This window comes from Phyllostomus hastatus, unplaced genomic scaffold (assembly GCF_019186645.2).
Source record: "Phyllostomus hastatus isolate PE091 unplaced genomic scaffold, TTU_PhHast_1.1 phas_contig_283, whole genome shotgun sequence".
Lineage (NCBI taxonomy): Eukaryota > Metazoa > Chordata > Mammalia > Chiroptera > Phyllostomidae > Phyllostomus > Phyllostomus hastatus.
This window is the reverse complement of record NW_025333833.1, coordinates 91,776-116,457: the sequence shown is the minus strand read 5'-3', so window position 1 is coordinate 116,457 and position 24,682 is coordinate 91,776. Positions and strand designations below refer to the sequence as shown.

General features: G+C 56.4%; 1 protein-coding gene and 1 long non-coding RNA gene across 2 annotated transcripts; both read left to right on the top strand.

The window, feature by feature from the left end:
• The first annotated feature begins 1,466 nt into the window (after positions 1-1,466).
• Positions 1,467-24,555, top strand: F11R (F11 receptor). Its single transcript, XM_045838684.1, has 10 exons — positions 1,467-1,632; positions 21,134-21,202; positions 21,330-21,437; positions 21,610-21,756; positions 21,914-22,116; positions 22,277-22,379; positions 22,503-22,610; positions 22,779-22,791; positions 23,070-23,118; positions 23,211-24,555. The coding sequence occupies exons 1-10, from the start codon at positions 1,572-1,574 to the stop codon at positions 23,244-23,246; spliced, it is 897 nt and encodes a 298-aa protein (XP_045694640.1). The 5' UTR covers positions 1,467-1,571; the 3' UTR covers positions 23,247-24,555.
• On the top strand, positions 1,667-7,677 carry LOC123818466. Its single transcript, XR_006785624.1, has 3 exons — positions 1,667-2,246; positions 6,178-6,337; positions 7,553-7,677. It is a non-coding gene; the product is annotated as an uncharacterized LOC123818466 (long non-coding RNA).
• Positions 24,556-24,682: the final 127 nt, after the last annotated feature.

The following is a 24,682-nucleotide window of genomic DNA, read 5'->3' as shown; positions in this document are numbered from 1 at the left end:
TTGGATTTGGTCTTCCTTGAGACCCAAGCAAAATGACCAACAGGCTCAGTTATGAAATCCCGGTATCCATGAGACACACATGTGACCCCTGCTCATCTCCCATCGGAGAGTTTTCTCTGAAAAGCACAGCCCACAGTGGTGGTCCCTTCTCCAAGCTTTCCCCTGCGCCCCCCCCCGCCCCCACGCTCATACTTAACTTCGCAAGACTTTACATGCCTTTGAGGGCAAAGAACAGAAGTTTGCACTTGGGAGACACCCAAGTGTTTGTTTCAATTCAGCGATTTGAAGTTTCTCCTTTGGTTACCTATTGTCGTTTCCTGTATTTGTCTTGGAAGTAGACTGCAAGCCATTTGAAGTCAGGGATTGTGGTTTACAGCTATTTGAATTAATTCCCCTACAGCACCCATAGGTGCTTGATAACCATTGCTTTAAGTTGGGCAGCATTGGAAGCAGATCTTTGGTCGGAGAGATGTGACCAAAGGAATGAGAGCAAAGATGAAAAAAGCAAAAGATCAGGAAATACTACAGTTTTGTATAAAAGTGTAAACTTTTTTTACTTGCAGTAAACCAACGTTCAGGAAGTTTCCCCACAGGCAGCTTGGATATACTGTGATCAGTGAAAATCAAATCACTGCGGAAACTAGAAATAGTCAAGGTGTTGAGCGTGACTTTCAGTTAAAAACGGCGTAACTATATGAACAGAAAGCTTTCCTACAAACGTAGCCTCTGGCCAGTGGAGCTCAGCATCCAGCTACTGGTCACAGTGCGGAAGCAGTTCTGAAACGTAGGGCTCTGCTGAGCGATCAGACGCGTTTGGGGGCTCACCCGGTCACTCAGCGGCACAGAGCACATGGGGGCCAGTGTGTACCGTTCGGAGCACTTGGTGTACAGACGCCTGAAGTCCTCCTCGAGAAACCTGCCATTCCTCTTCCCCGCACGTCCCCCTCCTTCCCCTCCCCGTCCCCTTTCCACTGACTGCGGGCTGCTGCCCGGGGGGTCCACAGAAGAACAAGGTTTGGGGTGGTTTCAGGGCACCCTTCACCGCTCCCCTGGCCCTCTCCTACCCCCGTGCACATTAGTGGGAGGTTTGCACCTGCCAGAGGACGCGACCGAGGTTTCCGCAGCGCCGGGTAACGTCCGCGCAAACCAGCAAGAAACAAGCCAGGCCCGGCTCCGCGTGGGCGCAGTACCACCGACTACGCTACCCGCCCCCGCCGCTCGCAAGCCGTGCCCAGTCAGAGACCCTGCCTCGGCAGCGCGGCCCAATCAGGGTGCGCTCACCTGCGGAAGGTGAGGGATCCGTCTCCCCGCCAATCAGAGGTGCCTCCGGCTTGGACCTGCGCCCCGCTCCGGGGGGTGGGCGGTGCTGCACCTGGCGGCGTTGAGTCACTCAGCGGAGCGGCGGATGCCTCCTCCAATCGGAACGCGCAGGGTCGGGCGTCGGCCAATCGGGCGCGGAGGGCGGGCCGGCGGGTTCAACCTGCGGCTGGAGCTCAAACCGCGCGGCTGTGCCCGAAGCTGGGTCTGTCCCCGGGCTCGGCTGCCGCCGGCGCGTCGGGAACCCGGTCGTGATGGGGTCGAAGGGGAAGGTCGGGAGGATGCAGTTGCTTCTCCTCGCGTCGGTGATCCTGTGTAAGTTCCGGAGTTTCGGGAGGGATCGGTGGGCTGGGTCGGAGGTTGGAGCGAGGCGCGCCCACGGCCGTGCCCGCGGGCGGGGACGGGTCCGACCGGCCGACCTCGCCCTCCGCGTCCCTCCGCCGCTCCCGGCCCCGTCCCCTCCTCCCTCCACCCGCCGCCGTGCGGCTGGCTCCCCTCCCCCACACCGGGAGTCGTGCCCCCTGCTGTGACACCCACCCGGAGGGCGCTGACCGCTGCGCGCACCCACCGAGAGGAACCGGGGGGCCCGGTCCGCTCGCTCCCGGCCGCACGGGCGGGCGGGGGCCCTGCCCACCACACCTGCCGGCCCCGCCTCCGCGCGCCTCCGGAGAGGGCGCGGCCCCTAGGACGCGCAGCCGCGAGCCTCGGCGCCCGACTCCCTGGGCCCCGGGGTGTCCTGCCCCCGAGGGGACCCCAGAAGTCCGACGGGGCGGCGGTGGCCGGAGGGGTCTCTGTATCCTCCCCTGCTCTGCGAGAGCGTCTGAGCGCGAAGTCCGAGGAGGAGAGAAAACTGAAATCTGAGTTTTCGCAGGAAGCGGCGCTCCAAGTCCCTTTCTCGAACCACTACCTGAACGAACGACGTTGACCGAGTGGGTGGCCGGGGCGGAGGGCCGAGACCCCGCGGGCGACAGGAGGCCCCTGCCCCACGGGCGCGCGTGGGCCGTCTGCTGCCTGGGTGTGGGTGCTTCTGCGCGCAGTTGTGTGAGCATGTGGTTTGCGGGAACTTCTTTCTGCTCAAGGTCCGTGTTTTGGGAAGTGTTCAAAGAAAGGAACCGTGACAACCCCTCGTGGTAGTGCCAGGTAGATTCGTTTCCCCAAGTTCACTTTGAAGGGGAGGCCGGTTCCCTGCCGCAGTCTGAGCCAGCGACTGTCGGGCCCGGAAGCTCCCTGGGGTGCCCTTGCCTCCTCCCTTTCCTTCCTCACTTTCTGTATCACCGAACAGTCCCGCACCGGCACCGGCACCGGCACCGGCACCGGCCGGTTGTGAGAGCGCCGCTCCGAGCTCGGGGCGAGTCCTCTAGTCTCTGCAGGGGATCCAGAGTCGACGCCTCAGAGGCGGCCCAGCAGATGGGGCCTGAGCTTGACCGCGTCCTGAGCAGTCACATCTCCAGGGGTGGAGGAACGGGCCCTGTGACTAAATCAGGCTACACGGGCGAGAGTGATTGGCTTTGTACTGAGGTTGCAGTGGGAGCCGGGCCCCAGCCTGGGGTCTGGCTTGGCTTTGCCTTGTTGGCGATGTCCGGCCGGTAGCTGAGCCTTCTCACCTGTAAGAGAACAGCAGCAAGGGCGCCCTACTCCTCCCCGTCCCGGGCAGTAATAGCTGCATCACATACACACGAAGGCAGTGCCGGGCATCCCTTTGGGTTTTGTGAGGATGAAGAGCAGGGAGAGACCCCGATAGATCCCAGTGGCAGCAGTAAAAAATAAGTAGGGTCTTGTCTTGAGTGTTCCGTCCGTCCTGAACCCCCAGGATGCCAGAAGTATGTACGGATGCCCACGTGCCCTCCCTCCAGGGCTGCTGCTCCTTGTGGGCCTGTCAGCTGGGAGACGGCCATGGGCCTGACCCTGGAGCAAAGGCCCAGCCCCATCCTGGGGAATCTGGTGGGGAGGGTGGCCTGAGCCTTTTGTGGCAACAGTGACCCAGGTGACCTAGAGCACCAGCCCACCCCACCCCACCCCACCGTCCCCTGCCCGCCCTCCCACCCCCCCACCCCAGCACCTGTGCTTGAAGAGTTTCCAGCTATCTCCCAGTCAGTGTGGCCTGTGGTTAGAACAGACTTTGGGGGCAGGGGGAAGGGGAACCCACTTTGTAACTGCGTCGGTTGCTCTGCCTGCCCCCCCACCAGGCACTCCAGGATGGGGGAGCTGCTGTGGGTGGGTTTGTGTGTCCTCCTGTTTCCTGCTGATGTTGCTTCTAGTGTTGCTGTTCAGGGTTAGATTTAACTTCAGCACTGTAGACGGTGAGTCACTCCTCCAGTCTGCTCCCCTCCCCTGGTGAGGTTACTCTCGGGAAGAATTGTTCCCTTGAAACCAGAAACGAGAAACTACCTACCGACAACAGCCAGAGCTGGGCAGTGAGTGGTCGAGGGGATCCCCATATGTCAGAGCTGCTGGGACTTTTTCACCCCTTTAAAATAAGTTTATTTAGGGTAGGTTAGTACCTTGGTGTGGTTCGACAATCGAAATGATATTAGAGGCCCCGACTGGTGTGGCTCCACAGGCTGTGTGTCATCAGCCAGGCGTCGCCCTGCAAAGGGAGAGGTCACGGGTGGGTTCCCGGTCCCCTACGAGCAGCAGCTGATCTTGATGTTTCTTTCTGACATCTTGTTTCTTTCCCTCCCCTTTCTCTAAAGATACTGTAAGTAAACAACATCTTTTAAAAAATGATACTGAAGAGGTGGGGAACGGCTCACTTCCTGCACCACCTCCCGGTGGTTCCTTCTGTGCCCGTCCCGCGCTTTGTGGCACAGACACAAGAATGTATCAGTATCTGTTCTTTCCCGTCTCTTACACAGGGAGACATACTGTATACATCCTAGCCTGTCCTTCATCTTGGTTATTTCACTGAGTGTGCCCTGGAGAGCTTATCATATTGGTGGGTGTTACAGGCATTGGGGCCTGGCCGTTAACATTCCCTCCCAGTCAGCTGAGGGTCGCGGCACCCGTTCTGTGGACACAGAAGTGGCTGCCACCCCTGCTCAAACACAGACTGAAAAGCTACAGGTCTTATGTGGTAGATTAGGAAATAGCGGAGCTTGTTTTTCACCTTTGTTCGCATTGAGGGAGAGACCTTGGAGATCTCTAAACTCAAGCTTGCTTTTCATAAGTTTGGGAAAGATCTGAGTGACCACTCGTCGAATGCGATTGTGGAAGAGTTTTTCGGCATTTTGAGGGGATCGTGGGAAGCGGTGTGAGTGGACTTGCCCTGGGGTTTTCCAGGCATTGCGAACTCGGAGCTCATCTGCCTGGGACTCCCTGATAAGCAGAGTTTCTGTCCAAAGTCTGGCTTGTGTCTTTGTTTCTCTAGGTGGGGGGAGGACGGGAGGAAGCAGCTGGCTGGCAGGAAGTCTGATCCCAGGGTGGGGGCAGGCAGGCTCAGCCTTCCTTTGGAATGGAGAGAAGGGTGGGGGAGGGGAGGAGCTGAGCTGGTAGAACTGGAAATTCTGCCGAGAGCGGGCAGGAGGGGGATATGAAAGCCCTCCTGGGTAGCCGGGCCCGTATGGCTCCCTGCCATCCTCAGAGGGCTGCTGACGTCACTGAAGGTGCAGCCAGGGTAGAGGTTCAGACTTGCTCGCCTATTGTTGGGCTGGCAGTGAGTTTTCCGCCTGCCGACACATTCCTTCCCGGTCCCAGCCCCGCCCCCAGGAGCGCGGGCTGGTGGTGGTGACGGTGGTGGTCAGGGTGGTCAAGTGGGCAGGCTGGGGTGGAAGCCTTGCCCCCGGGGTCCTGATCAGGCAGCGCTGGCGAGTCCACTTGGGAATCCAGTAGACGTGGGCGTGTGTTGCCTGCGTTCAGAGCACCGTGCCAGAGATAGGGCTGTGAAGAAGCTCTGAGGGAAGCCGGGGGTATTGGTAAAACAATTAGCCCCCATGAAGGTAAACAGAGTTCACTGCATCTGGTGGCTGCTGGGCCCTGGGCCCTCCTCCCTGTGCCCAGGCTGCGGCTCCTTGTCGGCTGGAGGGTCCTGTGAGGCTCAGAGTCTAGAGGGGAAGTTCGGGTGAATTTGTAGAGAAAACCAGAGGCTGGCTGGCTTCTTTCTGTGCTTTTCTTCCCTTCTTTCCTTTTTTTTTTTTTTAAATAAATTCCACCGAAATCATAGCACCCTGGCTGGTGTGGCTCAGTTGGTTGGAGCATCATCCTGTGACCAAAAGTTTGTGGGTTCGATTCCTGGTCAAGGCACATGCCTTGGCTGTAGGCTTGTTCCCGGTCCAGGCGCAGGCCTATGCATCCCCGGTCCAGGTGGGAACAATCCCCAGTGGACGCTTCTCTCCCCCTCCCTCCCTCCCTAACAGCAGTGCAGAAAATGTCCTCGGGTGAGGAAAACACAGTCATAGCAAGAAAGCAACTTAAAATTCCAATCAGTAACAGGGTGGTAGAGAGAAAACAAAGATTTCTTAACAAAGCAGTAGAAAGAAGTAACTTTTTTAAAAAAGATTTTATTTTATTTTTAGACAGGGGAAGGGAGGAAGAAAGAGAAGGAGAGGAGAAACACCGGTGAACGGCTGCCTCTGATGTGCCCCCCACTGGGGACCTGGCCCGCAACCCAGGCGTGTGCCCTGACTGGGAATCGAACCCAGAACCCTTTGGTTCTCATGCTGGCGTTCAGTCCACTGAGCCACACCAGCCAGAGTGAAAGAAGTAACTTTTCTGTTGTGGGTTTGACCCGCTTGTGCAAGGGATGGTTGTTGGGTCCTATTAAGTGGGTGCCCCCACCCTCCGTGACCACCACCGTCCCTCTGGGCAAAGCTGCCGTAGAAGCTGAGGAGGATGCGAACATAACTGGGCTCCCCTGTCTCCAAGGAGCGGCAGACACACGTTAACCAAGTGAAATACAGAGCAAGCCGAGAGTTAGGGCCCCCAGAAGTCTCCGGCTGTGTGGGGCCGCCCGCCCGAGGAGAGGGGCGCCGTGCCACGTTAACATGGAGGAAAGATGGTCAGCAAACGTCCGGTCAGCTTTGAGGTTCGTTTCCTCTTGGGAGGCTCCTTGAACGTCACTGTTTCCCCCTTTAGTTGAGTATCTGGTTCACTTAGTCGTAAATACACTCTGAAGAAAGACACTTGGGCATCGCTGGTTTCAAGGAAGACTCGCCCCAGCGGTTGAGTCGGGGTGGATTTGATTCCGGCAAACACGTGTCGCCCCTCAACGTCTCCGCGTTGGGAGGGTTAGGGTTCTGACGGAAAAGCAGACGTTGCCTAGTTAGTTGTCTCCACCAGAGTTGTGTGCAGAGTTACTTCGGGGAGGCGGCAGTTGCCAGAGGAAAGGGGGGACTGGTTTGTAATGATTGCCCAACCACTGTGCTGTACACCTAAAGTTAACATGAAGTGATGTTGCATCTAGGCTGTACCACAAAAGAACAGAAAGAGTATGTGTAAGGGCCTCAGCAGTCTCCTCTCCAGGACGGTTTCAGCCTCGCCCAAACCATCAGGAAGGACAAGCGGGAGCGCCCCTGGGGCAACCCCGTGCCAGCCTCGCCTTGCCCCTCTTTCCCAGCTCCCCCTGGGTCTCCTGCGGCCCCTCCTGGGGACCTGGCTGTCCTCAGCACAGCCACACTCCTCCATCAGAGCTTCCCAGCAGACCCTATGAAGCAATTCCACTAAGTCAGACACTGAGCCCAGCAAACTGGGGAGCTGAACCAGACCCTGCGCCTGCTGCCCTAGGAGGCCGCAGCGTGTACAGGTTCATTCACACACTCCGGGGGCTGCCTGGTCCTCTGTCCTCAGGACCTAATCCTCCAGGCGGGCAGGAGCCCTTCCCTGGGGCTCCACTGAGGCCGGGCACCTGGACCAGCAGAAGAAGAGGAGGAGGAGGAGGAGGAAAAATTCCGCTGAGGAAACACGCGGCAGAAGCCAAAAGAGCGATGTGAAGGGGCAGAGCCCAGCCCAGACAGGGTGTGTGGGACCCTGGCAGGCTCAGGAAAGGGCCAGGCGGGGGAGGGACCGGGAAGTGGGTAGGATGCCAGAGCGCAGCCTCAACAGCCTGCCGGCCGCGCTGTCACCCAGAGCCTAGACCCACCTCTTCTCCCCGCCCCCTGGGGTGTCCCCGCCGCTGCCAGAGCCTGCTGCCCCTGAAAACTGGGCTTTCTGGTTTCACATTCTAGTGTTAACGGACGTGTGCTCCTCCCGGGGGCTTCTAATGAGCAGTCAGGAAGTTTTGTTAAGCTTGCCCTTCTTTCAGGTCGATGTAAAGCCAGCTTGGCGGATTCTGCACGCAGAAGTTACTTTGGATGTTAAAACAGATACATTTGGCTATGTTAAGTAGACCACTTCTGGTTAAATCTTCCCATTTCTGTGAGAATCTGCAAGTAAGTAGTCTTTCCAGCAGTAGCACTTCCTCACCCCCACGCCTCCCCCCCCGCCCCCCCCCCTCCACAAAGATCCTCAGCTGCCTAAGAATCTCCGAAATGGGCCAGAGGAGTGAGCTAAGCGCCCCTCATCCTCAGAGCTGAGTGGAGACTTTTGTTTATCCAGCAAAAGTTTTGTTAAGTGCCCCCAGCAGCTCCAGCCGGAAGCCAACACTGACACCCGCCGTCCATTTTTCTCTCGTCCTGGCTCAGCCTGGCTTCTTCTTAGACCCAACCTCCAGCTCTGCCTCGAGGTCCTTAAAACAGAGAAATTCAGCCTCTATCCTTATAACAACAGGGGTCAGGATTTCCGAGAAACTCACCCAAACTTGTTGGTGCAGATCGGAAGCCGACGGGGCACGACGGGCCTGGGTTGGCGCCTCGAGCATCTCGGTCTCGGTCTGCGAGGTGGTCCTGCGTGGGCTCTGCCCTGGAAGCCCACCATTCTACCCACGGCGAGCTGTGATAGTCCGGGTCCCTGCAAGTGAGCCAGCAGAGGGGCTCAGGAGAGAACGGCCCAGCCCCACCTGGGGTCCTCCTAGTATGTGACCACACAGGGGCCAGGCCTGGAGCGGGGCTGCCCAGGGCCAGCTGTTGTGTGTGGGTTCTTGACGCCGCGTAGGAAAGACTTCTCAGCGCGAGTCCACGTGGCTGTCAGGGTACGTTTATTAAAGTTGAGGGCAGTGAAACTAGGACGGCCTCAGCAGCGAAGAAGCAACAGGGGAGCCCAGGCCGGGCTGCCCTCGCTCACTGGGAAGCTGGAGAAAAGATGGTTCGGGGGATTAGCCGGGTACCAGCTGCCAGCTGCCCGTGGCCCTAGAGCTCAGGAGACAGCGTGCCCGTGGGGGAAGGAGTCGGGGAGCACACACTGGGCCCTTGGTCTCGAGGTTGTATCGTTTTTATCATCAGTTGTCTGGGTGTGTCCTTTGAGGGTCAGGTCTCCACTGAATGGTCAGTGGCAGGGCAGTGCGTGGGTCTTCAATCATTGTAATTGGTTCTGGCCTTGCCCGCCTGGTCTTGCTTCTTTTCTGGGCCTGGGGCTGAGACACAACGGAGGCCTAGATGTTGTCTCCAGGGAGGAAAGGGCAGGGGAGCAGAGGTCACCCTGGGGGTGAGGTCCTTGTTTTCCCAGGTTGGCCCCCTGCCAGGCACTCCGCCCTGGTGGCCACCTGGAACCTGGCTGTGAATTGCGCAGCCATTGTGTTCAGCGGTCTGTCTCGGTTTCCCTATTCCGCTTGCCAAGGACTTTTCCTGGCTTCCTGCCCTCTGGTCTCGTGTCCTCTGGGTAAACGTGTGGGGTATGTGCAGTGTGTGTATGGACCAAATACCCTCAAACAGCCCGTGAGCGGTGTCCACCATGTGGTTGTGACAGAATTTCCCTGCTTGTTCACCTTTTGCTGGGCATTTAGGTTTTCTCTTTCCTGCTGTACTGAACAGCATGTAGCTGCCCTTGCACCTTCGCACTTAACTTGGGTAAATTTCCCGTTTTGCTGTTTGTAGCTGTGTGGTTTGGGTTACCTGTGCTAATCCTCACTGTTCTCATCTGTAAAATGGATGCTAACAGTATTATTCATCTTGGGCTTTTTGCGAGAATTTAATGAGATCGTGCTCACCAGGCACAAGTCTTACTATGGGGGCTCAGTGTCCCCTCTGCCATCAGCCGGCGGTCCAGGGGGTCCCAAGACTGTGCTCCGATTCCAGACACGGGGACTTAGGCTCTGCTTCAGTCACAGTGTAAGAGAAGCCTGCGGGATAAGTACACACACAGGTGTGTCTCTACAGTTTGCCGCAGTCGTTGCTGTTACTCAGACACAGAGCGGTTTTCAGATGTCACGCCCCCAGCCTTGCAGACCCACCACCCGTCCCGTCGGGAGTGGATGAGCCCGTGCGGGACTGACTGCCCCCGCCCCTTCTCCAGCCCGAACCTACCTTCCCTTCCACCTCCCAGCCCGGGCCTTTCCGCCGCCCTGGCCCTGTTCTTAGCCGCAGGGCCGCGTTTCCTGCGGCCCCTTGGCCTTGCTGGAGGTCTTTCAGGCTCACACACGCACTTCAGGGTCCTGATGCTGCAGCGGGCCCTGTTTCTTGCTTGTCTGTTAACTCACTTCACCTTTAAGGTTCTCTCGAATCACTCAGTGCTTCCTGGTGTGATGCTGTCTTTGTGTTTCCTGATGTTGTTTACCATCTCCTATTTCCTTTTTTTGTCTTTGTTTCTGCCTATTCTGGCATTGTTTTATTTATTTCCCTTTTTGTGATTTGGTTATTTTCCTTTTTATTTCCCTTTCCCACTCCGTTGGTCATATTTGCATAAATAGAAATGTATTAAATATGCACTTAATACATATTTACTTACTACACAAATGTAGAACATAGAAAAGCTGCCCACGGTCTAATTTCTCAGCTCTATGTAGTGTCAAGTATTTGTAATCCCCTGTTAGAGGTTTTTAAAAAAATTCTCATGGAGGACATGTTGTTCATTGGTGAGAGAGAGAAAGAGAAACAGAAAAACATCGCTTGGCTGCCTCCCATTCCAGCTCCGACCAGGGATCAAACCCGCAACCCCTTGGTGTACAGGGTGACGCTCCAACCAAAGGAACCAGCAGGCCAGGGCTCTTAGGATGTTTTCTATGCGCGTACTGGGTTGCCGTCACTATCTACAGAAGTAGGGTCGGTGCTGGCTTGGGGGCACATGTGCTGAGGTTGGAACAGGACAGAGAAGGTCAGCATGGCCCTGTGTGAGGGTGGGAGGCGGATTCTCGCAGCGTTCCCCGCCCTGGTGGGCACTCTCACACCCTGCGATGGGAAGAAACAGGAGTCCAGAGCACAGTGTATGGCACTCACTAGCAAAATCGTGACTTTTCACTGTACAAGTATGTGTGTAAGGCAATCTGCGAGGTGAAGAAGAGGTTCAGTTATGCCTGGTCTCTCTGTGCTAATACAGTGATATGCATTCCCTTCTTAACCCTTAAAAGTCAAATAAAAACAGGATTGTATTTTTGCATATCTTTCTTTTCCATTTTGGACCTATTTCTACGCCAGTTCAAACCGACCTACCTCGACCTTTGGGGAGGCACTCTGTCTTCCACTGTGAGAGGTGTCATCTGCTGGAGCCAGATGGCCTGGGTGAGAACCCCAGCTCTGCTGTGCGGCCTGGAGCAAGTGACTTAACTTCTGGGCCCCAACTGAGTCCTGTCAGATGGGAGCAGCAATGGCATTGACCTCACAGCGCGGCTGTGAGGGCCAGTGTTTAGACCCTGGTGTGAAGGGCTCAGAGGGGGCCTGGCACAGAGTAGGAAAGACACCAGCCAGCACCATTTTATTCCTGCCAGTCTTCCCTTCATTTGGTTATGCTCAGAAGTGTGTCCAGAATTCAGGTAACGATAAATGGAAGGTATAGGAGAAGTCTTTTTTTTTTTTTTTTTAAGATTTTATTTCTTTATTTTCAGAGAGGGAAGGGAGAGGCGGGGAGAGAGAGAGAGAGAAACATCGATGTGTGGTTGCTGGGGGCCGTGGCCTGCAACCCAGGCATATGCCCTGACTGGGAATCGAACCTGCGATACTTTGGTTTGCAGCCCACGCTCAATCCACTGAGCTATGCCAGCCAGGGCAGGGGAAGTCTTTTAAAGGTCTTCAAGAGTTCTGTTGATTTTTTAAAAAAATAATTCTTTTTCTCTTGTTGAGACACAGTTGGCATACAGCACTGAGCTGGTTGCAGGTGTGCAGCGTAGTGACCCGATATTTAACACACTGTGAAAGGGTCACAGTCTAGTGACAGCGTCACCATGTAGTTACAGAACATTAATTTTTTTTCTTTTTAATTTTTTTTAGAAGGAGAGACAGAGAGAAACATCGATTTGTCGTTCCACTTATTTTTGCATTTATTGGTTGCTTCTTGCATGTGCCCTGACTGGAGGTCGAACTCACAACATTGGCACAGGGACGATGCTCCGACCCACTGAGCTCCATTGCCAGTCGATGGGCATTTGGGGTGTTTTCATATCTCGGCCATTGTAGAAAACGCTACAGTGGATGTGGGGGTGCAAGCTTCTGTGTTAGCGTTTTCCTTTTCTTCTGGCAAATACCCAAAAGTGACGTTCCTAGAGTGTATGGTGGTTGTATTTTTAATTTTTTCAGGGATCTCCATACTGTCTATCACGGCGGCTGCATCAGTTTGTATTCCCACCACCCATGCACAAAGGTTCCCTTTCTCCACATCCTCACCAGCACTGGTCATTTCTTGTCTTTCTGATAGTGGCTATTCTAGCAGTTGTGAGGTGGTCACTTGCTGTGGCGTTTATTGGCATTTCCCTGAGCACCTTCTCATGTACCTGTTGGTCATTTGTATGTCTTAGGAAAAAATTTTTAATTTATTTTTAAAGATGTTTTTAGGACTTCCAGCCAAGATGGAGGCGTAGGTAGACACACTGTGCTTCCTTGCACAACCCAAAGAAGGACAACAACAATTTAGAAACAAAAAACAACCAGTACTGGCAGAAAATTGAACTGTGTGGAAGTCCGACAACCAAGGAGTTAAAGTAGACACATACATCCAGACCGGTAGGGGGCGAGGAGAGGAGTCGCAGCAAAGCGTGGCTGGTGGACCCCGGGTGCGCAAGGTGGCAGCGGGTGGACCGAGAGAGGGGGCAGATTGTGGAGGGGTACGGTGCATCTGTGCCTGGAGGACGGGCTGACCCACATTTGCATGCAGATAAACCAGGCAACATTGGGGAGGGAGACAGACCACGCAACCCAGGGTCCCAGCGTGGGGAAATAAAGCCTCAAAACACCAACTGAAAACACCCGTGGGGGTAAGGTGCCGGGAGAGACCCCCAGCCTCATGGGAGAGTTCGTTGGAGAGACCCACAGGGTCCCAGGATGTACACAAGCCCACCCACCAGGGAATCAGCACCAGAAGGGCCCAATGTGCTTGGGGGAAGCGGTGGAAGTGACTGAAATCCAGCAGAGAGCGGAGCAAGTGCCACTGTTCCCACTCAGACCCCCCCCTACAGACAGTGTCACAACACAGCTGGTGGGCTACCCTGCCTGGGTGAACACCTAAGGCTCCACCCCCTCACTATGTAACAGGCACAACCAGACTGAAAAAAAAAAGGCTCAATCGGAAGAACAGATCAAAGTTCCAGAGCCAATACATCTAAGTGACCAAGAGATAGCCAACCTATTAGATGCACAGTTCAAAGCACTGGTGATCAGGATGCTCACAGAATTGGTTGAATTTGGTTGCAAATTAGATGAAAAAATGAGGGCTACACTAAGTGAAATGAAGGAAAATGCACAGGGAACCAATAGTGATGGGAAGGAAAGTGGGACTCAAGTCAGTGGTGTGAACCAGAAGGAAGAAAGAAACATCCAGTCAGAGAGGAATGAAGAAACAAGAATTCAAAAAAATGAGGAGAGGCTTGGGAACCTCCAGGACATTTGTAAACGTTCTAACATCTGAATTATAGGGGTACCAAAAGGGGAAGAGGAAGAGCAACAAGTGGAAAACTTATTGGAACAAATAATAAAGGAGAACTTCCCCATTCTGGCAAAGGAAATAGACTTCCAGGAAGTCCAGAAGCTCAGAGAGCCCCAAAGAAGTTGGACCCAAGGAGGAACACACCAAGGCACATCATAATTATATTAGCCAAGATTAAAATGAAGGGGAGAATTCTGGAAGCATCAAGAGATAAGAGGACAGTCACCTACAAAGGAGTTCCCATCAGACTGTCAGCTGATTTCTCAAAAGAGACCTTACAGGCAAGAAGGGGCTGGAAAGAAGTACTCCAAGTCATGAAAGGCAAGGAGCTACATCCAACATTGCTCTATCCAGCAAAGCTTTCATTTAGAATGGAAGGGCAGATCAAGTGCTTCCCAGATAAGGTCAAGTTAAAGGAGTTCATCGTCACCAAGCGCTTATTAGGTGAAATGTTAAAGGGACTTATCTAAGAAAAAGAAGATCAAAAACATGTACAGCAAAATGACAGCAAACTCACAATTATTAACAACTACACCTAAAACAAAAGCAAACTAAGCAAACAAGTAGAACAGGAACAGAAACACAGAAATGGAGATCACATGGAGGGTTGGCAACAGGGGAGTGGGAGGAGGAGAGAGGGAAAAGGTACAGAGAATAAGTAGCAGAGATGGTAGGTAGGAAATAGGGGGAGGGCAAGAATAGTATGGGGAATGTAGAAGCCAAAGAACTTATAATTTTGACCCATGGGCATGAACTAAAGGGGGGAAATGTGGGTGGGAGGGGCTGTGCAGGGTGGAGGGGAATGAAGGGGGGGAAACGGGACAACTGTAATAGCATAATGAATAAAATATAGTTAAATAAAAAATAAAGTTTTTTAAAATTTATTTTTGGAAAGGAGGGGAGACGGAGGGAGAAAGAAGGATGGAAACAGAACAGAACAGTTGCCTCGCAAGCACTGGGGATCAAACCTGCAATCTAGGCGTGTGCCCTGACTGGCAATCGAACCCATGACCTTTTGGCTTGTGGTACGATGCCCAACCCACTGAGCCACACTGGCTAAGGCAGCCTCAGCCAATTTTTTTAACTGGACTCTTTGTAGCGGGTGGGGAGGTTGCTTTCAAGTTGTATGAGTTCCTTATATATTTTGGACATTAACTCCTTATCAGATACGTGATTTGCAAACATTTTCCCCCATTGGCCGGCTGCCTTTTCGGTTTGTCAGTGGTTTCCGTTGTGGCCTTCCCTTATGCAGAAATGTTATCGTGGGAAAGTTGGGGCTGGGGTCAGACAGAGTGCCTGTCACGGGTGCCCTAGACCTCAGGGTCACTCTGCTCCGGCTGCTTTCACAGAATGCCGCAGACCCGGTGGCTGAAACTCAGCAGACTCTCACGGTCCTGCAGCTAGACGTCCAGTGTCAGCACATGGGGAGGGTTGGTGTCTTCTGAGGCCTCCCCGTGGCTTGCAGACACCACCCCCTTGCTGCCCTTCACTTAGTCCTGTGTGTGTGTGCACACCAGCACCCAGTCCGGCCGCAGGAGGGCGTGTCCTTGGGGCTTCGTTTTAGCCTAGTCACCATGGGGATGGTGCGGTCTTCCAGTGCAGTCACATTGAGAGGCACTGGCTGTAGGGCTTTCGAGGGAGCACGATACAGTCCATAACCGTCCTGAACCATTCTGAGGGTGGCCTCTGCTCCCTGCTGGTCATCTACAGCTGGCGTCACCAAACCTCCTGCAACTCCTCCCGTGCTCCTCCCTCTGCCCCGCCTCCTAGGGGACAGCCCTCTGCTGTTGTCACCTGCAGAGGGATGAAGGCGGGCCATGGCCCTGGGCAGAGAACTTTACTTCTGTTTCAAACTATGAAGCAAATTTGAAAAGTAATTTTTAAGTTATGAATCTAAGCTTTTTTAAAAATATATTTTATTGATTATTCTAGTTGTCCCTTTTTTTAAGATTTCATTTATTTTTAAAGAGGGGAAGGGAGGGAGAAAGAGATAGAGAGAAACATCAATGTGTGGTTGCCTCTGATATGGCCCCCACTGGGGACCTGACCTGCAACCCAGGCATGTGCCCTGACTGGGAATCGAACCTGCGACCCTTTGATTCGCAACCTGTGCTCAATCCACTGAGCTATGCCAGCCAGGGTGAATCTAAGCTTTTTAATGTATATATAGATTTTATTTATATTTAAAGAGAGTGCAGGGGAGACAGAAAGAGAAGAACATCAGTGGATTGCCTCTCACACACTTCCCTGCTGGGGACCTGGCCCGCAACCCAAGCATGCGCCCTGACTGGGAATCAAACCCACAACCCTTTGATTCACAGGCTGGCTGGTGCTCAATCCACTTAGCCACTCCAGCCAGGGCACGAATTTAAGTTAAAAAAAAATTAGTGGAACACTCTTTTTCCCTCCTGAGAGCTGAACAGTTGCGGGGGCGGGGGGAATGCTTTGCTAGTATTAAAATTGTTTAAAGATTGGGTTTTAAATCAAGTTTCCTTTCTTCTTCATTTGGGCATACGCCATCTGCCACTTTGAAAAATAGGCTCGTCTTTGTCGATGAACCCGAACGTGCGGACGTGATAGTGAGTGAACAGTCTACTGTGGGTCGTCTGTTCAGGTTCCGTGTTGCTCAGGGCAGACCTGCCACAGACGTGCTTCGTGCCGCGTGTACTCGGAATGGCAGTGAACTCGCGGTCCCTGCCCCCCCCCCCCCCCCCAGCCCCGGGGTTGAGTGTCGGGTGGGGAGACACACCTGTGCGCAGGCGATGTGACATGGGACAGACTTGGACAGGGGTCTGCACCAGGCAGTGGCAGCCCTGGTTCTGGTGAGCGCAGATCCTTTCCTGCAAAACTATGTGGGTGTGCAAGAAAGAGGGGAAAGGGCGCTCCTCGCAGTGGGAGCAGCGAGTTACGAAACAGCCCGGCTTCTCTGGAAACTGCGGGCAGTTTTGTGTTACTGGAGGGTCAATTGCAAGAGCAGAGAGGGTGATAAAGACGATGAGCTTATCACAAGGGCAGGTAGTGCGGGAACCCTTGCCTTCCTGAAGAATTTGCATGTTATCTTTTTTTAAAGGTTCTGTTTATTTATTTTTAGAGAGAAGGAGAGAGAAATATCAATGGGTGGCCCTGGCTGGCATAGCTCAGTGGATTGAGCGCGGGCTGCGAACCAAAGTGTCGCAGGTTCGATTCCCAGCCAGGGTACATGCCTGGGTTGCAGGCTATGACCCCCCAGCAACCGCACATTGATGTTTCTCTCTCTCTCTCTCTCTCTCTCCCTCCCTTCCCTCTCTAAAAAAAAATAAATAAATAAAATCTTTAAAAAAAAAAAAAAGAAAAAGAAATATCAATGGGTGGTTGCCTCTTTCATGCCCCCCACTGGGGACCTACGCCACAACCCAGGCATGTGCCCTGACTGGGAATCGAACCAGCGATCCACTGAGCCTCACCAGCCGGGGCAGAATTTGCATGGTATCTTGGGCACCATGGGAAGCGTGAAGCTAGCGTTGGATTGTACTCTGGGAGGCACAGCGCCGCCCAGCCTCTGGAGTGGCCTTGGTTCGAACTGGCACCACCACCCAACAGCTCTGGGCGTCAGGGTCCCCGTGAAGAATAAAGGGGATGACAACAGTGTTACTCAATGGCAGGGTGTTGCAGGGCGGAGACGGTGGTCCGCACAGTGTGCTCGCAGCAGTGCCTGGTGCATGGTGAGTGCCCAGCAAATGTGGGCTTTTCCTCGGCAGTGGGGTGGAGGGCGGACTTGAGTGGGGCAAGATTAAATGAGGCAGAGAGGCCAGTGAGAGAACAGTGGCAATTCTGCAGGGCACAAGGGCGCTAGAAGGGGCAGTGGGGATGGAGAGGAGGAGCCAACCTGAGGGACACCTCGGAGGCGTCATTGATTGTAAAGCTCAGTGTTCCGTGTGCTAGAGTGAAGGACAGATGGTGGTAGCCTGAAGGTGGCCTAGTGAACCTGCCACCTACCTGGAGAGAGGGACGGGAAGAGAGAGGTCGTGGGCGTTGGCGTGCAGCAGGCGGTGGGAGGCACGGGGATGGGAGCCTGCAGCTCAGGTGAGAGGCAGTGGCCGGAGCCGGCTGGGTGTGGGCATAGGTCACTTTGGGGCTGCAAGAGAGAGAGATGGAGGAGGAAAGGCCCAGGGCGGCATGCCAGGGATCACTCATACGAAGGGATGGGCAGAGGAAGCAAAGTTCAAGACGGAGAATGAGACAGAAGTCTGAGGGCTGCACACAGAAACCAAGGGAGTGGAGTGACTGGGGGGGGGGGGCGGGCAGGGCCCATGTGTGAGCAAAGGCCACGGGCGGTGACCGGGAAAGCGCATGCCGCATGTTCATGCTTCTAAGGCTGTCTTATTGTTTTTGGGTGTGATCTACAGCCTGTGTATATGTTTAATGTAGTTTTCCCCCAAGAAGCCCTTATTTTATGATCAGGGCATCTTAGAATTGAGAAATACAATGATTGGTGACCTCAGTCAAGGCAATTTTAATTCCAAGGTCAGAACCAAAGCCACACTGCAGTGTGTTGGGTGGTGAATGGGTGTGTTGGCTGGGGACGGTGTGTGTAGATACTTTCCTTAAGAAGTTTGGGGTGACCTCTGGCTGGTGTGGCTCAGTGGATTCAGCACTGGCCTGTGCACCAAAGGGTCATCAGTTCCATGCCCAGTCGGGGGCACCTGCCTAGGTTTCAGCAGGTCCCCAGCAGGGGGCGCTTGAGAAGCAACCACACATAGATGTTTCTTTTTCTCTCCCCTGCTCTCTAAAATCAATACATAAATAAAAAAAAAAAAAAAAAGAATTTTGGAGAGAAAGGGAACTTCCAGCTAGAGGGGGTGCAAGATTAAGTGAATCTGTACTAGGTTTTCTGTACATGAAAAGGCCAAAAGTCTATTGATTCCTTTGACTTTGTGGCTCTTCTTGTGAACCTAGAGTAAATTAAACATCATGATGGAAAGGCTGAAATTCCCTCCTGTTTTTGTGTACCATGTGTGTTAGTAGGACATTGGTATGTGTGCACAATACGCCACGTATAAGTTCGAGGTCAAGGGCAGCAGGGTGCTGTGAAGAGGCTGGGGAAACGGAGCCGATGAGGAGGTGGGCAGGGAAGCCGTGGGCGTGCCGGCAGAGCAGGATGTGGCGAGGGAGGCCACCTCCTGCCTGCTCGCCCGTCCGAGAGGGGCCTAGAGAAGGGTGTCGGCAAGGCAGCGGCAGGGAGAGATGGTTTGGTGGGCGGGGGGGGGGGGTGTGCATTTTCCAGCAGAGTTTATATTTATTGATTTGTTTGTGTGTAATTGAAGAGAACGTTGAAGTCAGAAAGGGAAGTGTGTGCAGCAGGACGGTACGATAAGAAGACATAGTAGTTGGTGTTTCCTGTGGGTCAGGCACATTTCGAAGCACTTTGTGTTGCAGCTTGTAAAACTCTCAGCAGCAGCAGCGTTGTGATTCAGAAACTGTTTTCACCCTCATTTTACAAATGGGCCAGCGAGGCTGAACGTGGCCGATGGTGGGTTGCCCGGGTCACACAGCCTGGTAAGCAGCGGAGGTGGGGTTTGAGTGCAGGCATCCTGGTCCCAGAGGCTTGTTCAGAACAGGGAGGGGGCTGGGCCAGGGTGGCTGGTGGCCTGTGTTGAGAGGAAGGGCGTGGTGGTGGGGCTGGGCTGGGGACCAGCAGTCCTGCCCAGAGGGAGGAGGGTGGCTTGCAGGTGAAGGACCCTGGGAAGAGAGGCCTGGAGTGGGCCTCGGGTCAGGATGCGTGAGGAGAGGGAAGACACCGGGGGCACGGGTGTAACTCCTGAGCGTGTTCGAGATCCTGTGGTCTGAGAGGCCTTGGAAAGGAGCTGTAGCCGCAGGCAGCAGCAATGCAGAACTGACTGCCAAATTCATATTCAGGGCTTTTTATTAAAATTTTTTTTTGGTGTTACCCTTTATGTCAAAGGCTAGTTTTTAGTCTAATTAGAAGCTGCTCTTTATGTGGGTGGTGCTGTGGCCTGGGTTGCTCTGAGGTGTGAGTAACTGTCGCAAGACATTTATCAGCAACTGCTCCTGGGGTCCAGGCCTGTGGGGAGGGGGCAAGGAAGCAAGATCAGGCAGCAGAAGTCCCATGAGGCCTCAGCCGGCCCCAGAGGGTGCCTCGGTGTGGGGGCGTGGGGGTTGCGAGTGTCTGCCCCTCAGTGATCAGGCTCGCATACCGGCTGGGCCTGGCGGGAGGCATTCTGGCTGCTCTTGGGGGGGCGGCTGGCTGAGGGCCTTCTTCAGGCAGCAGCCCCAGCGGCTGGGAGGAGCTCTTCCTTCCTGAAGGCGTCTGGTTCATGCATCGGTGCCCGTCATGGGCAGCAAATTGTAAAACCTGAGAATCTCAAAAACACAAAGTTCTGGTCACTAAAGTGGAAAAGGCTGACTTGGACAGAAGTCAGAGCATTTCGTTATTATCAGCACTCTCGGTGGGAACTGATAGACTTCCACGTCCTCGGTGTTCAGTTTAGAATGTTACTTAATTTCTGTGTCTGTCATTACATTTAATGATAGATGGGACATTGAAGTGTAATGCCAGGGACACAGATACAGGGTAACATTATTAGAAAGAAATTGTAGGAAAAGTGAGCCCGACTTTCTTATTTGTAACCTAAGGACACTGTTTCATTGCCCTCAGAGAAGGAAGGAGGGGGAGAGAGGGAGAAACATTGATTAGTTGCCTCTTGTAAACTCCTCGACCGACTGGGGATTGAACCCACAACCTTCGGTGTACGGGATGACGCTCCAGCCAGCTGAGCCACCTGGCCAGGGCAAGATGGGCCTGACTTTGAAAAGGATGGCATTTCATTGCATCGTGTGCCTCCCTCGGACCAGGGGCTTTTCTGAGAAACACCATGGTTTCTGAGAAGAGGGGGAACGGGCGTGTGGGGTGGACTGGGTGCCTGTCTCAGTGGGCGTCTCCTCGCCGGAAGGCGTCTGCAGTCCCTTGCCCTGGAGGGTGGGCCATTCTCTCATCTGTAACGCTGGGAAGAAAAGGCCAATCTGGGCTAATGTACGGTGTCGGTCAGATTTTTTAAAATGTGTGTCGACATCTCCTTCCAGCCTTCCCCAGTGGAGGAGAGTGGAGGGGCCTCCGGGATCTGGGGCCCTGTGGGGTGTGGGAGGGGTGGACGTGGTGCCTGCATTTGTCTGAGAAGGCAGCACTCGCATGGGGGGCTGGCAGTGAGGCTTCCCGAGTTTGTGGCGGGTGAAGGAGAGTAGTTGTGTGAACGCTGCCCCTGGCTTCTGGAGTTCGGCCGCCGTGGAGGGTTTAGCCCCTCCTGGGCCTCCTCCCACCGTGTTACTAACGAGCCTCGTCTCTCCTCACCGCCCCCTGCACCCTGCCACGCACCACCCTCTCTCTCCCTCCTCCTTCGGGAGGAGGGACACGAGACCCTGGGCCGGTCCCCCTCACTGCCTCGGGTCGAACTGGAGCAAGAATACTTGGCCTGCTGGTCTGTCGGGCTTGTTTCAAGGAGCAAACGATACTATGTTTGTGGAAACACTCCCAAATGCCCCAAATCCCCTACAAATGCCGAGGGCCCCCCTCCACTCCGGGGCTTCGTGCCAGGGCTGTTGGTGAGTCCTCGATGGCTCAGGACCCGACTGTGACCGTTCCGGAAGCTGCTCTCGGACGGGTGGGAGTCTGAGTGGATTGCTGGGAGTCGCAGGAGGTGGGGGGATAAAAAACGAGGGAAATTGTGTTTGAAGAAATGTTCTCTTTCCACTGATAATAAAAGCATTGGCCTGCGGTTGTAGCAAAAAGCTTTGGAAGGAGATTGCTCAGGATGTTGGTGAGGGGGGGACACTGGGAAGAGCCAGGCCCCCCTGAGCCCTGTGCCCTGGGGCCTCGGCCTGGAGAGGCCCGCCCGCAGTGCCTCCGCCACTGCCCACCTCTGATGGGACCACCTCTCCTTCCGCTCAGGCTCGCTGGCGCGGGGCAGGGGCGCAGTGTACACTTCGGAATCTGAAGTCCAAGTTCCCGAGAATAAACGTGAGTTGGCTAGGGCTGTGGAGGGGGTGGGGGTGAGCAGGCCAAGGGTCCTGGGGCCCTGGGGGCCCTCCCGTCCTGTCCACTTGCTGCTGCCCTTTCCTCTCGCTCACCGTGAGCCTGTCTGCAGCTGCCAAGTTGTCCTGCTCCTACTCCGGCTTCTCCGCTCCCCGGGTGGAGTGGAAGTTTGCCCAGGGCGACATCACCAGCCTCGTCTGCTACAACAACAAGATCACAGGTGAGCCCTGTGCCTCCTTCCGCATTGTGCCCGGATCCCAGGGAGGGGGGGCGCCCAGGCTCCAGTCCCCGGTCCCCAGGGCCTTCCCACCGCCCTTCCTGCATGCCAGGACCCCCACTCCCGGTCCCTCCCGGCTCTCCAGCTCGCTCTGCCCTGGTCCCTCCCCCCACAGCCCCCTATGAGGACCGGGTCACCTTCTCGAACACTGGCATCACCTTCCACTCCGTGACCCGGAAGGACACGGGGACGTACACCTGCATGGTCTCGGATGAAGGCGGCACTGCCTATGGGGAGGTCAACGTCCAGCTCACTGTGCTCGGTACGTGCCTTCCAGGCGGGCTCCGTGGTGCCGCCCGAGGGGGCAAGCGCCTGGCGAGGGGGCAGCTGGGGCTGGTGGCTAGGGTGTCCCTCTCGCCGGCCGCTGCACTCCCAGCAGCCCCCGCTGCCCTGTGACCCGCACCTGCTGTCCCCTCCAGTGCCTCCGTCCAAGCCCACGGTGAACATCCCCTCCTCTGCCACCATCGGCAGCCGGGCAGTGCTGACCTGCTCGGAGACCGACGGCTCCCCGCCCTCCCAGTACCTCTGGTACCGGGACGGGGTCCAGATGCCGTCAGAGCCCAAGAGCAGCCGTGCTTTCAGCAACTCCTCCTACAGCCTGAACCCCAAGACAGGGGAGCTGGTACGGAGGGGGAGGCGGGCAGGGTGGGGGCCCCGGGGGGCAGGGGCCCTGAGGAGGGAGGGGAGCAAGCAGCAAGGTGAGCTGGGCATTAGGGTCGCAGAACCTCAAGGGCAGGTACTTGGCTTCCTCGAGGGGACACCGGCGTGTTTCCGGCCCCCAGGTCTTCGACCCCGTCTCAGCCTCTGACTCGGGAGAGTACTCCTGCGAGGCCAGGAACGGGGTTGGGGTGCCCATGACGTCCGACGCGGTGCGCATGGAGGCAGGTGAGCGCGTCCGGCAGGGCAGGGCTGGGGGCTGCCCCGGGCGGGGGTGGGGGCCGCCTTCCGTGCAGGCGCGAGGGTGCCGCTGGTGCTGTGGGTGAGCCTCCTCTGGTCTGCGTCTCATAGTGGAGCTGAACGTGGGCGGCATTGTGGCCGCCGTCCTAGTGACACTCATTCTCCTCGGGATCCTGGTTTTCGGCATCTGGTTCGCCTACCGCCGCGGCTACTTTGACAGTAAGGACTTGCCCTCGCGGGGCCGCCTCCGTCCCGTCCCTGGGTGCTGGGTTCAGGGCCCGTCCCGGCCGCGGGGTGAGCGCCCTCCCGACAGGGAGTGCGCGTGCGCAGGGCTCTTCTCCGGGGAGCTGCCCTGCTGACACTCTCGCCCCCCTGCTTCTTTTTCAGGGACGAAGAAAGGGTGAGTGAGGCGCTGTGCCGGGGCCGCCGGGCCGAGACTGGATGCGGGTGGTTTGACGCCGCACGGGGCCCCAGGGAAGGGGCGGGAGGCGGGGGGCCGTGGGCCGCTCCCCGCGGCCGCGCGCTGCCCTTCTCCCTCCGCGTGTCCCGTGCCCCCTCCTCGCGAGACCGCGAGGCCTGGGAGGTTCCCAGTGCTGCTGACCCCCGGAGCCGGCCTGCAGAGCCGCGGGAGAGGGGCGCGGGGTCTGAGGGCCCCGCCGACCTCTGCTCTGTCCGCAGGACCGAGAGTAAGAAGGTCATCTACAGCCAGCCCTCGGCCCGCAGCGAGGTGAGTGGCCACGCGGGGCCGGCGGGCGGGGCCTGCCAGCCCGGGGCAGCGAGGCGCCTGGGGGCCGCTCAGCCTGCGTGTTCCTTCCCCAGGGCGAGTTCCGACAGACCTCCTCGTTCCTGGTGTGACCCGGCCCTCCTCGCCCCGAGCCGCCGGACTCTGGCCCACAGGGCCCCTTTCTCCTTTGTGGGGAGCCCCCTCCCCCGCCCCTCCGCATCTCCCTCCTTGCCCGGTGCTGCTAGGGGGCGAGCTCTCTGCCGTCCCTGTGGGGAGCCACGCGGGAGTCCTGGCCGTGCCCGCTGACTCCCTTTTCCTCGGGAGCGGAGGGGCCCTCGGATGGGGGCTTGGGCCTGAAGCCTCGGCTCTCGCCCGCAGCGCCGAGGACCGGCGGAAAGGTGGTCTGGGGGCCACGTCGGTCTCTTCGGCCCCTGCCTTCCCTCGGGAAGTGCCCAGGGTCCTCCTGCAGTGTCCCGCACGCACGCAGACTGACACCACCGGTGTCTGTAGGAGAACCGGCGGACCTGTGGTCGTGGACGGCTGGGGGGCGAGAAGCGTGGGTTTCCGAGCTGGAGCTGCGTGTGTGGTCTGAGCGCTGAGCTGACGTTGAGTGTGCGCTGGGGCTTCCTGGCCCTTCGGTGCGATTGTGTTTGTGCGTGTTTGTGCAGCTGGAAATAAAAACGTGGTTGGTCCAAGGTTCCTGTTGTGCGTGGGGGAGGGAGGCCCTCGGTCCCCCGCTCCGCGCAGACAGGGAAGTGCCCCAAGCCCTGCTTCCCAGAACCCGGGCCGCCCCGCTCCCCGCTCCCGGGTTCCTGGGTCAAGGCGGAGCTTCGGGGCCTGGCCCAGAGCCCTCTGGTGGCGCCTGTGCGCGGGGCTCTGCTGCGGCCACACCCCCCTGTGCCCCACCAGCCCGATGGGGCACTTCCTGAGAGAGGCGGCAGGAGGGCGTCTCACAGCGTTTGGAGGACAGCGTCTTCGGCAGAAGCTCACAGTGGCCGCTCCTCCTCTGCTCAGTGGGGCTGCTGTTCAAAGAATCGTCGCCCGGGACAGGCTCCTGCGGCCGTGTGCGTGCCGGGTCCGCCCCGCCTTGCACGCCCCCTCGCACTCCGGCCCTTCTTCACCCCGAAGCTGCCGTCTCCCCACCGACGGGTCCCTGGTCCATCGGGTAACCAGCAGATACAGGCTTTTCTAGCGTCCACGTTGCTGCTTCATCTCCGGGGGGGGGGGCGCCGGGGAGGGCAGGTGCTGAGCACCGCTTCGCAGCCGGACCTGGAGATCCCTGGTAGAGCCGAGCTTTCTGTCCAGGGTCTAAAAGGAACAACAAAAACCAAATAAAAGGCTCTCAGGGAAGGGTCACACACCAATTACAAAACATGTCCAGATGGAAATGAAATCGAGTGAGACAATAAAAGCCAAGATCACGAGGCGGTTCTGGGAGAACGGATGAGTCAAGTGTGTTTCAGAACTGCCGTGGTGTTGGGAGGGGGTGGGGGCGGGAGAGGCCCCGGGGACCGGAGGTGATTCACTGCCTGCGAGCTGGCCACTCGGTCACTCGGTGGGTTACCTG

Bases quoted from the DNA above. Each gene is read 5' to 3' on its own strand.
- F11R (XM_045838684.1), top strand. From the start codon at position 1,572: ATGGGGTCGAAGGGGAAGGTCGGGAGGATGCAGTTGCTTCTCCTCGCG. The intron at 22,117-22,276 runs GTACGGAGGGGG...TCCGGCCCCCAG, and splicing joins ACCCCAAGACAGGGGAGCTG to GTCTTCGACCCCGTCTCAGC. The intron at 23,119-23,210 runs GTGAGTGGCCAC...TTCCTTCCCCAG, and splicing joins AGCCCTCGGCCCGCAGCGAG to GGCGAGTTCCGACAGACCTC.